This window comes from Mus pahari, chromosome 15, assembly GCF_900095145.1.
Source record: "Mus pahari chromosome 15, PAHARI_EIJ_v1.1, whole genome shotgun sequence".
Taxonomy (NCBI): Eukaryota; Metazoa; Chordata; class Mammalia; order Rodentia; family Muridae; genus Mus; species Mus pahari.
Window position 1 is genome coordinate 67,033,547 of NC_034604.1, and position 15,000 is coordinate 67,048,546.

A 15,000-nucleotide genomic window follows, 5' to 3' on the forward strand; every position below is an offset into this window, starting at 1 on the left:
GTACACTGTAGCTGTCTTCAGACACTCCAGAAGAGGGCGTCAGATCTTGTTACATATGGTTATGAGCCACCATGTGGTTGCTGGGATTTGAACTCAGGATCATTCGGAAGAGCAGTCGGGTGCTCTTACCCACTGAGCCATCTCACCAGCCCCAATCAAGACTTTTCTAATCACAGCTCTGAATACTCAATCAATCTAGACAGAACACGGAAATTGATGGATCGCCACACCCTTGTTGAAGCTCCACAGAGTAGAAATAGCAAGTGAGCCTCACCAGGAGTGGACTAAGATCAGAGCTAAGCATTGACACAGTTTTCCCTCTTTGTCTGGCAAGCTGATGAGAATGTAATCCCTGGTACTGGAGACAACTCAGTGGTTCAGACAGCTTGTTGTACAACCATGAGGACCAGAGTTTGGATCCCAGAACCCACATAAAAAGCCAGGCATGGTCTTATGTGCTCTTGTAACCACAGCACTGATTTATAGGCATGGAGACAAAATTGTGGGGGGTTGCTGGCTGCCATACTTGCTGAAAGAACATGAACATGTGGTTCAGAAAGAGACCACAGGCCAAGGAATAAGGCAGAGAGCAGTAAAGGACACAGGTGCCCTCCTCTGCCTCTGTGTGCACACATTCATACACACATGTGCGCACACACCAAACACGAAAGCGTAAACTTCTAACAGAACCCTTTGTTGTATAGGGTAAAGCTAACAACTTAGGAGAATGAGGCAGACAGGCCTGCAGGGCAGGAGAGGATCAGAAGGAAGGTGTATTGTACTGCTGATGGATCACACTGGGAAAGCCACACCTACAGACAATTTAGAAGGCCCATGATAAAGGGATAAGCCTACTGACTGTACCCACAAGAAAAAGGGCACACACCTGACAGCAGTTCTAGTCCAGAGTGTGGTGCAGAGGTATAACAGAGCTGAAAACCATAGCCTGTCCATCTGTACGTTTATAAAATATGCCCTGTATTATCTCTATAATAAAACCTAACAGTCTGATGACATTTTCAAAGAAAACAGTGCAGGTCAGAATTCCTGAATTCCTTGTTTCCCTAGACATATCACACTTCAGCAAATACTATCCATTATGTGGACTTTAAACTCCTAAAGAATTCCATGAACATGCTCTTTTACTACTTTATGTCATCTGGATATTTTGCCTGGGCATATGCCTTTGCTGCACTTTTATGCATGGCTGACAAAAGTCAAGCGAAGCCTTCAGCTTCCCTGGAACTGGAGCCGCCATGAGGGTGTGCTGGGAATCGAACCAGGTTTTCTGGAAACGCCGCTGGTGCTCTTAGTCAGTCCTCTGAAATAGTTTTTACGCAATTAACGATGGATCTATAATATCTGTAATGACGACATTTACCTGGGAAAATATATGCATTGTTTCCTTGCCCTGGGGTGAAGACTCGTCCATCCTGGAGTTTCACTGGCTCAAATGGGCTGCCACTGGCAAACAGACACCTGCCCTGTTAGTGACATAAAATAATCTCAATTTTTCTGGCACTCATTCAGAAAGATTCATAAAAGGTTAAGTCTTACAGTTACATTAGACAACTACATTACCTGGAAACAAGAAATCACTAACTACATAACAATCCTGTAAATTCTTTTATTGAAATGAGGTTCTCTTTAATCCCTAACATTTCCACTCTGTTTATAAAAATAAAACTGGTAATAAATAGCATTTCCAATAAGAAAGACTCACTAGCATTGTGAACCTCCTAAGTGAAGTGAAAAATAGTAAAATTAATTTGCTACTATTTATGGAACATCTGCTCAGCTAGCTCTGTGTTGGGTGCTTTATATGTGGTGTTCAGTTCGTTTACCTTTCCTGAAAACCTTGTTTGATTGGTACTACCTGTGCTCACTGCACAAAACAAAACAAAACAAAACAGGTGTGGGAGCAAGCTGACTATGCCGACGGCTCAGGTGAGCATCCTCGGCACAGTTCCATATGCTAAGTCACGCCCATGCCCTCACGCTCAGATTTCATGACAGTAGCAATCCCATTCTGCAGGCCAGCTTTAACTGGCTATTGAAACATGAAGACATTCTTCAGTCTCCTTCTGCAGCCCCAGTTGTTCAGGAGGCTGAGGCAAAAAGATAACAGGGTTCAAGAGCAACCTGAACAACATTGAAAGTGTTTTTCTCACTGAGCAGCAGATGGTCTTAGAGCAAGTCTTCTCCCCTCAACAGAGGGGCACTACAAACTTAAAAGGCAAATACAAAACTTAACACCAGTGTTTTGTGTGACAGGGAGAAGGTATCTATAAGCTATGATTCAATGGCTCCATGCTTTTTATTCTGGTAAGGCTTCAAAGTTACAAAGCTGTGGAGAGATGCACGTCTTGTTTTCACAGTTGGTGCTTGTTTACCCGTGAAGGTAAAATGGAGGACCTCTGGCAGCTTGTTCTTTCCTTCCACATGGAACCTGCAGGCTGAACTCAGAACACCAATCTCGGTGGTCAGTGCCTTCACCTGCTGAGCCTTTTCCCAGCCTAAAGTCTGCACTCCAAACGGATTGATTACAGTTTATCCAACTATTCTCCTTGGAGAATTTTATTCCTTCCAAAGATGTTTATTTAGTTCAGTAATATTACTCAGCACAATAATATTCAGAAATAAATTCTGAAATACCTGAACAGTATTACTTTACTACTTTATAAAATATTATATATGTATGTATGTATGTATACATATGCATATATATACATATACTCACACATATACACATATATATGTCTACACACATGCAAATAAGCTGCATATAATTTTATTTGAAAATGTCAGAGCTAATATATTGGATCTGAGCCTTATATTCACTGTGCAAGAGAAAGGCTTAATTTGGAGAACAACGGTAATCAACATTTTACCCATTTAAAACTAGGTAAAATATATCCAATAACCTGGTAGATAGGATAAGCAATGAAGCTAGTGATAACAGTAATAATGGTAAAAGCTTAAGAACAAATTTTAGAAAACAATGAAAGCTTTATGTGCGCGTGTTTTGCTGCATGCGTGTCTGCACCCTGTGCTGACTGGTGTCTGTGAAGGGTGGAAAGGAAGAGATGAGCTTGAAAAACTCTATGTTGATTTGTGTCTGACTTAAAAACAAAAGGATTTCAATCAGTATGAGAGGTTAAATCATTATCTCTAATATATTCACAAGAATTTACTTTTCCTAACAGAGCAGCGACAGGAAAGCAGAAGGGGATAAGCATCTGTAACAGTGAGAAAGGAGGTGCTAAGTAAGGCTGCACCGTGGACCCTAAGTTCTGCCTGCCCAGCGACACTCTGGGCTGTACCACACTCATGTCCCCTCTGGTGACAGTAAGGAGGAAGGAGTAAGAAATGTTTTTTACAGAGTTTTACAAGAAGCAGGGTGTCAGTCACTACAGCAATGGCATTTATTAGGGCTGGGAGACAGGAGGACAAAGGCTCCTGAGACCCACATGTGATGCCAGCAGCAAAGGTGTGGCTGAGATCCCCAGCTGCAGAGCTTTGACGCTGAAGTGCAGGGAGCACGAACCATAAAGGCTGCTAAGAAATACTTCAGGGCGGATTTATACCCAAAGAGCTGCCCAGCCGGAAGGGGTGAGGTCAGGATGGAACTCTAGACCTTACCTGATGAGCTGAGTGAGGTGTGACGATCAGATCCTGCCTAACAGCCACTGGGGGAGAAGTAAAGATAGGCTCCCCCAAGCCTCCCGTAACTTACAGCCTGCCGTCCACACCGCCTAGCACTCACACACACAAACCAGCAAACACTGTGCTTACAAGAGAATTAAAAACTAATTACTAAGGCGGGAGGGAGGGAAATAATAAAAACGGATTTACAGAAAGTGAGACTGTGTTACAATCAGAAACTTTAACTAGAATTCACATATTCAACAAAGTAAATAAAAAGACAAAAAATGTCAACAGTCAGATGTGGTGGCTAGCGCAGGCCTGGAATCCCACATCTGAGAAGTTAAAGCAGGAGGATACTACTGTTCAAGCCCAGGCAGGCTACACACACAGCAGGGCTTTGTTTCAAAACAAACAACAAATCCGCAAAGGGAAAAAGATATTCAGAAGAAAGCTAAAGGCTAGGATAGGGGATAAATCAAGTACTAAACATTGCAACTGGAGGGGCAGTGAGAGGGATCGGTGGTCACTGTGTCTACTGCCAAGACTGAAAGTGGCTCCCCAGGTTGTCCTCCGACCAACACATACACGATGTGTTGTGTGGCGTATGTGTGCTCACACTCATATACACAGAATAAATAAACATGTTTTTAAGTTTAAATATGGCACAGTACTATTTATAATTATACATTTTAATTACTTATTTGTTTACTGGATGGGGACATACAAGCTCCTGCCAGGGCACACAGGTAGCGCTAGGAGGACAACTTGTGGGAGTTGGTTCTCTCCTCCCACCATGTGGATTCTGGAAGCTGAACAAGGCTGCCAGGGCCAGTGCAGAAGCCTTTACCTCCTGAGCTGTCTTACTAGCACCTGTATGCTATTTACGACTCAACTTCTAAGAGATATGTCTACAATCAATATCCAAGATCTTTAAAATCATCCGAGGAGATATGAAAGAAACAAGATTATCGGTGACTTATTAGTGGTGAGAATATTAAAGACTTACTACATTCCTTATTCTTGAGAATATAACCCAACAATTGTATTTGTGAATATTCACATATTCAAGAAGTTAAATGAGAATTTGACACATCATGGTAAACAGAACTGTAAAATTCACTTCCTAGGGCTTAGGAATATAGCTTAGTAGCTTGCTTGCCTAAATGTGTGTATCTGCAAAGGCTGTAGGTTCATTACACAGAGCAAAACCCCAAAAGTTCCCAATTCCTGAAGTCACTCTGATGACCTACAAGGAGGCAAAGAAGTGATTCCACGGTCGATGGTGGAGGCTAAAACACCATCCTGCAGAGCACGGGGAAGCCCATATAACAGCACAGAAGCTGGCGTCTGTAGCTGAGACTCTACAACAGCACCAAAGGCCCCAAAGCACTGACCTGCTACCAGTCTGGGGAAAGTAAAAAACCCATTCAGACAGCCGTTGGTTTAAAAACAAAATAAAGGCAGCCCTAGAAAGGCAAAAGCTGACAGCCAAGAAAGCAGTTTCTGATTATCTTGATTTTTTTGTGACTGAAAAGTATGTAAGAACTGAAACAAAGAACCCAAGGACAGAATGACAGAGTAGGAAAGGGACTGCCAAGTGGAAGGACTGAGGCAGTCAGACTGAGGCAGAGCTAAGTGGGCAGCATACACAAAAACACAAACACTCAACACTGGCACTCGAGTCTCACAAGAGAGAACATGGCCAGAGCAGAGACACCAGCCCTGTTTCCCAAACCAAAGCTAACTGCAGCAGTCAGTTATCAACTACAGACTCAGAAGTACTCTAGTCTCCAGGGAGAACCAATAAATCATATGTGGGTCCAAATCCAAAGGAACGGCGTCAAGACACAATCCAGAAAACAACCATTTTTAAAGCAACTCCCAGTTCTTAATTCCAAGTGGGGTGAAATTAAAGGTGAAATATGGTATCACGAGAACTTTTCAGATCCATACTTAAGAAGGCCTTCTGGCAGGAGGAAAGCTATCCCAGACAGAAGCAGCCAGGCAGGAGGGACGGCCATAGAAAAACAAACAAACGAAACGTAAATGTAGGCGCATCTAAATGGATGGCTTCTATATAACAAGAATTAAGAAAAAAAGGAGCATAGTTAGTTTCAAAATACACAGAAAAGCACTAGGGGCTTAGCACAGAGCTGGGCGAGCCAGTGAGCAGTAGCCGGAGTTCAGTAACGCTCTCAGAAGTGACACACTGACTGCAGACTTGGTGACTCAATGCCACCTCCACTCAAACACTAACGGACTGAGTGTGCAAGAACGTGCAACTAACAAGCCAACGAGACAGAACCAACTTGCACAATGCTCCCTGATGATACCTCTGTGAGCGTGTATGCGTCCTCGGCTGTGCACTCGGCCTGTGCTGTAGGATTACTTAAAGCAAATATTATAGGCCTCTCGTTGATAGAGGCCATGGCTTTGATTACACCGTGAGTGAAAAGCGGGCCGGCACCTGCCACTCCTGCAATAAAGGAAAAAAAACGACTTCAGCACAGATAGAACAAACCGGTTCTTACTAACAGTGTTTCTACAAAACATTTACCATAAGGGAACCACGGGCATTGGTACAAAGATGGACTTTGTATTGCTGCGAGAATGCTATGAGAGCACATCTTCAGATATGAAAAGGAAAACAATGAAATGTTGGAAATTCTCACTTACATACTTATTGTCTAGTACACACAGTAAATTCTAGGACAAACTGTCCAGCGTGTAGCGGGTATCTACATCATGCTAACCAGTGACAAGGTTCACAGTGCTGTGTGAGTGTCTACTCATCTGAGCAACCGCAGACCCTCAGAGAGAGACCAGACTGCAGCTGCCAGGGCCACGGGGAATGCCGCATTATTCAACGCAGAGTTGCCAGTAATGGAAATTCTTTATATACGTAGAGTTAACATGCTGACCGCAGTTGGAAATTCTTAAGTGGTACTCTTAATTCTTAAGCGGTCTGAAGACTGTCCTGACTAAACCAATCAACTTTTTGAGGCAGCTGATTTACCTTTATTAAGTTCTTACCATGTCCCAGACACTAAATTTAGACCACGAGGTATAAAATAAACATGAGTAGGGTGTGGTGGTGCACACCTTTAACTGCAACACTCAGGAGACAGAGGTAGGCAAATCTCTATGAGTTTGAGGCCAGTGTGGTCTACGGAGTGAAACCTCATAAAAACAAGCACAAACAAAATAAGAGCTGGATGTAGGGACTGGGGATTTAGCTGGGTAGCAAATCACTTGCTGAGCAAACACAAAACCCTAGGTTTGGTCTCTAGCACTAAGAAAGAAAAAAGAATGTAATACAGCCAGATTATAGTCAACAAAAGAATAAACCAGAATTTTTTTCTTCAGCAAGTTGTTAAGACAAATTGTACAGGGTTATGGAAGATCTGTGTGAAGGGAGAACACTCAGGCCTTGGTGGGATCTGGAGGTAACTAAATGAGGCCTTCGCTGAGAACAGCCCCTCTCCTGCTTTCTGTTTTCTTGCTCCCCTGGATAGACAAACAAGTGACTACATTCTCAGATTTCCAATCCGACTTTTAACAGAAGTGATGTAGAAAACCCTTTAAGATCTTCTTGGAGAGTGTGTGTGTGTGTGTGTGTGTGTGTGTGTGTGTGTGTGTGTGTGTGAGAGAGAGAGAGAGAGAGAGAGAGAGAGAGAGCAAACTTTCCCANGTGTGTGTGTGTGTGTGTGTGTGTGTGTGTGTGTGAGAGAGAGAGAGAGAGAGAGAGAGAGAGAGAGAAACACATTTTTCTGAGCATAGGAACTCAGAGAGAGAGAGAGAGAGAGAGAGAGAGAGAGAGAGAGAGAGAGAGAGAGAGAGAGAAACACATTTTTCTGAGCATAGGAACTCATTGTGAAGATTTTATAGTTAAACATTAAACAGAGTTCCTACATGAAAACTACCAGAAGCTCATGATTGTGAACTCAAAAGCTACAGCTACAGAGAATTGAATAGCCCTGCATCTGTGCTAAGAACTCAGGGCTGTGTCAGCACAGATGTCAGCAACAAGTGTCAACATCAGGAAACACATGGAAGGTTTCTACTTTGAAATTCTCACTCTGCACTGGATTTTCCTGGTATAGTCTGTCAAATGACCTTGGCCTTTTAAAGTTGAGTTTAATAGTCACAACAACTCTAGAAGCAAAATACCATAAAGAGCCAGGCTTGTAGTCCCAGCAACTTGGAAGACTCGGGCAGGACACACTGGAGCCCAGATGTTCAAAGCCAGTTTACAGGAGAGTAAAGCAGCTTCCGTGTAGTTATATTAGTGTAGTTACATGTAGTTACTCAGTGTCTATATGTGCAAGTCTGGGGCACCCTGCCACGGAGGACATGTGGTGAGGACAACATGTGGCAAATGCTCTGTTCCTGCCATGTGGACCCTAGGCACTCATATCATCAGACTTTCAGCAGCAAGCACTGCTACCTGCTGAGCTGTCTCTCTTGGCCCCATTTCCAGAATTTTAGATGTTTCACTGTATAGCCCAAACTGGCCCTGAATTCATAATCTTGCCTTAGTCTCTGCTGTGTTGAGATTATAAGTGTGCACCACATGCCTACCATGGAATTCTGTCCCTTAAAACCTTTATGCAGAGAAATACAATATTTTGAGCCAGCCCTCTCTATCTGTGAGGTTCTGTACACAAACTCAATGCATGTACATTTTCAATATAGGGCAACAATGCAGAAGGAGCAGCTGTGTACAGACTGAGCATGTGCAGACCTTTCTGCATCATTCCCTAACCATACCGCAGCAGAACCACTTACAGAGCATTCACACAGCAAGAGTCGCTAGAGGTGCACTCAAGTGTACTGCAAGATGTGCACGGGTTATGCACAGTCCTACCCCTCTTAGCACAGGGGACTTCTGTGCACCAGGTTTGGGTGTGTCCAGTGGGCCGTCCGACCAGTCCCTAACACACCGAGAGACCACCTGCACACACTGAAGGCGAGGTAAAATACAGCAACTTACTTTAGTAATCCTACATGCGAGTTATGGCTGACACTTAAAGAACAGGATTGTGTATGAACATCTTCACTTACCAATTATAACTGAAGGCTTAAGTTTATTTACTGCATCTTCAAAAGTTGCAGGAATGCTCTCTGGGGCCGCATGGGCATATGGTTGCTGGTTACTATCTATGCTAGCAGTCCGCCCCTGAAGGTTTTGATAAAGTACAGAATCAGTAAGGGCATAGTAAAGATAAATTGAACATATGAATTACCTATTAGAAATATTTGTCCTTATAACACAAATGTCTTTTGAGTTACTTTTCTCTTCAACCTCTATCTGCTAATTCTAACTTTACAGAATCCAAAAACAGTTCATCAAATCAATTATGTCCAGAAACACTGCAGTGTCTCTCAAAAACTCATCCCCTCTAACACATCCTAAATTCTGTATTTACAATTAAGAATTTTTAGTATTTTAGGAATGTAGTATAGCAATATAGCAAATATTATAAATTTGCCCACCATATGTGAAGACCATAGCCTAACAAATTTATGAACAGCCACATCAAACTGGTTTGTTTTGTTTTGTTTTGTTTTTCTTGGTACTAGGAACAGAACCCCAGGACTTGAATATTCTAGCCAGATGCTTTACTGCTGTTAAGGCAGACTGCCCAACTGCCCTCCCCCTTTAAAAGATGGTCTTGGGGACCTAGCCTCAGCTGGTCTAAAGCTCACTACGTAGTTAAAGCCCTACCCCACCTCCCCATCTCTAATTAAAAGAGGTTAAGGCTAATCGGAATACTGGCTTCTTACACTTGGAATCATCCCAGCTCTGTAGAGTGGGAATTTAGTGGGGACACTGAGCGTCTTCAAAGTGATGACAGGTTTGGGATCACTAGAAGAGATCTGAAAGCCCAAAGCCCACAGACCTTTACATTACAAGCTCCCTATACATTCTAAAGAGCAGAGCAAAGACACGCTTTGAGGTTGGAGGTGAACAGGGATTCTCGGCGGTGGGGGAAGCTGTTGCATCATCCACCACCAAGGTTGTGATCACTTTAGACCCAGACCCTTGACGAAAACCAAGTGAAGGTCTACAGAGTGAAGGTCTGAGCTGTCTGCCAGCAGGGACATACTCCCCTCTAGGTAAGTACGTGTAGTTTACAACCCTTCTCTTCTACATATGCTAGCAAACACTTGAGCTACAGCGCTGTGGGGACAGCTTCATGAGTCAGAGTCTGGGCTCTGTGCTCAGGCAACATGCTTAGGTTTGGATTCTGCCTCCGTCTCTTTGAAACTGATGATTTTGAAAAGGCAAAACCTCTGTTCATCAAAAAAAAGTCCTCTGCAACAAGTGCTCTTAACTGCTGAGCTACCCTCCAGCCCTTGATGATCATTTTAAACTTGTTTCTGTGACTATAAAATTTCGTAAGAAAAAAAAAAAGGGCTAGAAAAATTTCATAAGGAAAACAAAAACAAGATAAAAACACAATGTCCACTCCCACCCCTCAGCCCCCCGGCCTCCCCACCTAAGGAAGTGAGTTTTGACAGGACTAAAGGCAACGGTACATCTAATGTTATCCCAGTATCTGATTACTGACATGAAGAGAAAACAGCCAGGACAGAGCTCGATACATATAAATAAATATATGTGGAGATAGCATGCACTATGCATGTGTGAATGTGAAGGAAATGTCCTGTCATTAGATTATGATGTAGACATGGGAAACTAGAATAGCAGTCATACTGGATAAATGGAACACATATGTAATATACGCCCTATGAAAATCGTTAGGTGACCAGTAGTAGAAACAATGCAAAGGAATGCAGGCAGGCTCAGGAGGGAAGATCCTTACCACACATGGACTGACACGGGGAATCAGGACTTAAACATTACAATACTTAGGAGTTTCTGCTCAAACATTAAATAGATGTATTGCTAATAGCTTACGCAGAATGTTGAATTCCAATTCAAAAGTTAGTTTGGGGGTGTAGCCCAATGGTAGGATGTTTATGTTTGACTAGCATGCACACAAAGCCTTGGGATCAATCCTCAGTACCACAAAATATTTCAGTTTAAAAGAGTTAAATACAATCAGACATAATAACTACCCCATCTCCTAAGAGCCTGAGAACAATGCTGGAAAGTGTGTGAGGTAGCAAGCAGATTATGGTTTAAGTATGAACTGAAAAAAGACAGTGTGTCTGCAACTGCTGATTTCAACAACCTTAGATCACTTGGTAAGTCTAAGTGAGGAGCTGTTTAGACCAGGTTGACCTTTGGCAGGCATGCCTGGGGGGAGTTAGACACATGTGTGAAGGGTATATGGGGGGGTGGGGAGAAGTGGTGTCTGGATTGCCTTAATGGACAGCCTGTTCGGAATGCGGATGACTGCATCTCACCGGCTAGGCCTTGACAATATAAGAGTAACGGAAGCTAGCCGAGAGCAAGCACGCATGCCTTTACTCTCTCTGCTCTTGCCAGTGCAGTGACAGGTTCAGTCTCTGTCTTGACTTCCCCACAGCAATGGATTATAATCAGAACTCTAAGCCAAGCGAGCCCGTCTCCTCTCCTCTGCATTGCTCTTGGTCAGGGTCATTTTATCACAGCCACAAAACTGAGAGCAGGCCGGCCAGCCAGCCAGGCGGGGTGACTGTGCTGGGGATATAGTGAACGCCAGCTCCTGCACACTGGCAGCTCAGTGAGGGGTAGGACGGCAAGCGAGGCGCTGTCGACTCCCAACTCCAACGCCACAGCCAGAGGCTCGGCTGCTTCTCCAGGTTCTGCACCCTTACCTTAACGAGCAAGCCATTCTTGTCGAACATCCAGATCTTTCTCTGCGCCTCCTCTTCTGAGAGACCACTTTCCATCATTGACACAACTATGAGATTTGCAATTCCAAGCGCAGCCTGCCCAGTAAACACATTTAAAAGTCAAGACTAGATTATGAGGGGATGCCCATGTGCTTTGTCCTCCCTGTAGAAATCATACGTAAGTAGATTCTTTGTCAGTCTCTCTGAACACAGATTACTTATTTTATAAGAGGTCATGATTCTTGTACCATTTCAGTGAATTCTAAATTCCTTGTTATCTTCAATAAGCACCAATATGCTGTCCTACTTTCATTTCAGACAGTCCCTTTGTATACCCTGGCTGTCCTGGAACTCACTCTGTAAACCAGGCTGGCCTCAAACTCACCTCTGCCTCTGCCCCCCCCCCCCGGGTGCAATAGGATAAAAGGCGTGACCACCACCCCTGGCCAGTCATATTTTACAAAAGAAAACAGAGTATTGGCGTTACATTGTAAAAAGTTTAAAACTTACCTCCCCTGCTCCAAGAAATAAGATTTTGTGTTCTGAGATTGGTTTATTAATAACTCTTTGGGCTGCAAGAAGACCAGACAGAGCAACTGCAGCTGTTCCTGTAGGAAAACCCAACATTTAAAAAATGAAACAAACAAAACACTCATTACAGATGCTTAGAAAGTGGGGGAAATCCTTTTATTTTAGCTTTACCTTGAATGTCATCATTGAAGGTACAATATTTTTGTTGATATTTTCTTAAGAACCTGAACGCATTATGATTTCCAAAGTCTTCAAACTGAATGAGTGTGTTCCGGCCGTATCTAGAAACATCAAATTTTTAATAACTTTGTTGAAAGCATCACTACTAAACAGATTTCCTATTTACTGTGTCTATTACTAGAATCTGAGAGTTAGTTATTATACTAGCTCAAGGCCATGAGTTTCAGAGCTTGTGTAAGTCTAGAGCCAGACGGCAGACGCCTGCTATTTCAAGGACACAGCAGCACAAATGAGCCTACGGCCACTGCCTGTATAAACTACTTCCAGAGGTCCAGGAAAGGTGTCTAGTACTTAACCCCCCAAAGGAGCTCTTTCTACAAATTAGAGAGTAAACCTCTGAAATGGATGTGTCTGGTTATATAACAGGAAGATGTATTAAGTAAGAAACAACTGCCAGCTGAGGGCTTTTTTTGGTGAACAGTGGTAAGAAGGGAAGGCCACGGCAGGGATGGCAGCACACATGTGCACTAACAGCAGAGGAGCCAAGGCAGGAGGACCACAGGTTTGAGGCCAGTCTAAAAAACACAGGGAGACTGACTCAGACGAACAAACCACGGACAAGAAAAGGCAGAAAAGACCTGAAAGGGAGTTGCACTGAACCTGCATCTGGGAAATGAAGAAGAAGAAGCAGAGAGGGAAGTTAACCAAGACCTTTAACTTTCAGCAGCCAGTGTATATATCGGGGTTCACACTGAAGGACAAGGAGAAGCTGGCTAAGTCAAGGAGGGGACAAGGAACTCGTGTGTCTCATGTTGACTTCCTGAAGGCTGTAGAGGGAAGAATTCACCAAGATAACCTGCTGGTGGTGTCACATGCATGTGAGATGACAGAAGCAGCAGCTAGGAGTCTGCAGTGACACAGGAAACATGAAGTACATGCCATGGGAACGAACTGACTGCAGAGGGAGGAGCCAGTTCAGTGCTCAGACAGTGGCATAGCTAAAAAAACGCCATCTTGTCCACGGAAGGTAAGTGAAGGACAAAGGACCAGAGGACAGCGTGTAAGAAGACAAGCAGTTCAGCCCTGAATCTGCCATCGTCTTTACCTAGAGTAAGGAACTCATTTCTGAGTATTTTGTTGCCTGTAATTTTAAAAGCTGACTTTGCAAGATGGCTTCCAGAATTTTATCCCCTCTGGTCAAAGTGCTTGCCCATTAAGCATGAGGACTGAGTCCAAATACCAAGAATCCTCCTAAGAGCTGGATCGCGTGAGCACATGCAACCCAGCATGCTTACAGGGGCACAGAACGCAGAGCAGTAGTCTCTGGAAGCTTGGGAGCCAGCTAGCAGCTTAAAGGGTGTGCTGTGTAAGAGTATACAGTAGAAAAAACAATGAGGAGACCCTGATTCAAGGTAGAAGTAGGGATGGACACCAGAGGTTGTCTTTTGACTTCCACATGCTTGCCTTGGTATATGGGTCATAAATAGAGAGGCACATCCATGCATGCACACACACACACACACACACACACACACACACACACACACACACCCCACAGACAGGCCATAAAGATAAAGAAGCTGGGTTTTACCCTGTGGCTATAGAAAACCATTGCAAAAAAATACGTAAGGCAATGCATATTTTATATGACTAATCCTAGTATTAGATGGAAATTAACTAGAGAGAAGCTGGAGAAGGGTTTATAGGAAGTTGGGAGAGTTGAAAGAAGACTGTGGTAACAGAAGACATGCACTTATGCAGCATGCAGATGTATAGCAACTGATACTGAGGAAGCCCTGATGGCACAGTCGACTGGTGAAGAAGAGCCACAAACAGCACCAAGGTCTGGCAATGGGTAAGTGCTACTGCCACTGTCAGCACTTGGGAATACAGAAGGCAGGCTGTTTGGAAAGAATTCCATTTGAGATAAAAACGGGATGCGGTAACGGAATTTCTCAAGGCAGGATAGCCCAGCAGCTGGGAGTGCGGGAGCCACACAGGTGCTTTATGAGTCACATGTATGAAGACCACAAGTAATGAATAAGGCCACATGAGGTCCTGGATTCCACTCCCAGGACAGCTTGCCATAAATAAATGCATAAAGGATCCATTATGCATAATGCATAAACATATGCATTAGAGGATCCATTCACTAGGGCCCAGGTAAAGTGCTTGGCAAGCCTGGCAACCTGCGTTCAACCTACAGAAAGGTAGATGGAGACAACAGCCCCACAAAGGTGTCCTCAGACCTCCCCATGCGCACCGTGACACAGATGCACACACCTCCAGGACATAAATAAGCAGGAAGGTAAACAAATAAATAAGTATGTCCAAGAAAACAGGCCCAAGTAAGATGTCAGAGCTGCAGGAGAGCTCTGGTGGAGTGGTGGGGATGAGGCCGGCCATGGAATGCTTATGGGAGGAGTGCACTGTGAGGGTTTAGGAGCGGTGAATGCAGACTTCCTTCCAGATATCAGGTAATCCCAGCCAGCAATGCAGAACAGAAGTGCATATCACTGGGCATGAAAAGGCCCGCAGTTTAACCCTTCCCTTACAGAGGTTCCTTCATACCCATTGGCGTCATAGGATACCTGTCAGTAATCGCCTTCATAAACTCGTCCATCAGATCATCATAGAGTTGGGAACGATCTCGCTTCTGATACAAGCCCATATAAAACGGATCTTTTAATAATGCCTATATAAGAAACCGAATGCAAAAATACAGTCTTTTATTCCATTTATTCACATTAAACATGTAAGATAAAGTCTTTAAGAAACTTAATAGACTTAATTCACTGTTATTTACAAAAACATTAAAAGCCAAGCTTAAGAAAAAGATTGACATCTAAAATT

General features: G+C 43.6%; 1 protein-coding gene across 1 annotated transcript in view; it reads right to left on the reverse strand.

Annotated features, from left to right (window-relative positions):
- Me2 (malic enzyme 2) overlaps positions 1 to 15,000 on the reverse strand; it is a 43,712-nt gene that overhangs the window by 8,609 nt on the left and 20,103 nt on the right. The window contains exons 7-13 of the mRNA XM_021214407.1: positions 14,739 to 14,842; positions 12,139 to 12,248; positions 11,947 to 12,044; positions 11,419 to 11,532; positions 8,713 to 8,827; positions 5,982 to 6,124; positions 1,382 to 1,484 (exon numbers count right to left, since the gene is read on the reverse strand). Coding sequence (XP_021070066.1) covers positions 1,382 to 1,484; positions 5,982 to 6,124; positions 8,713 to 8,827; positions 11,419 to 11,532; positions 11,947 to 12,044; positions 12,139 to 12,248; positions 14,739 to 14,842 — 787 coding nt within the window. The remainder of the gene's footprint in view (positions 1 to 1,381; positions 1,485 to 5,981; positions 6,125 to 8,712; positions 8,828 to 11,418; positions 11,533 to 11,946; positions 12,045 to 12,138; positions 12,249 to 14,738; positions 14,843 to 15,000) is intronic.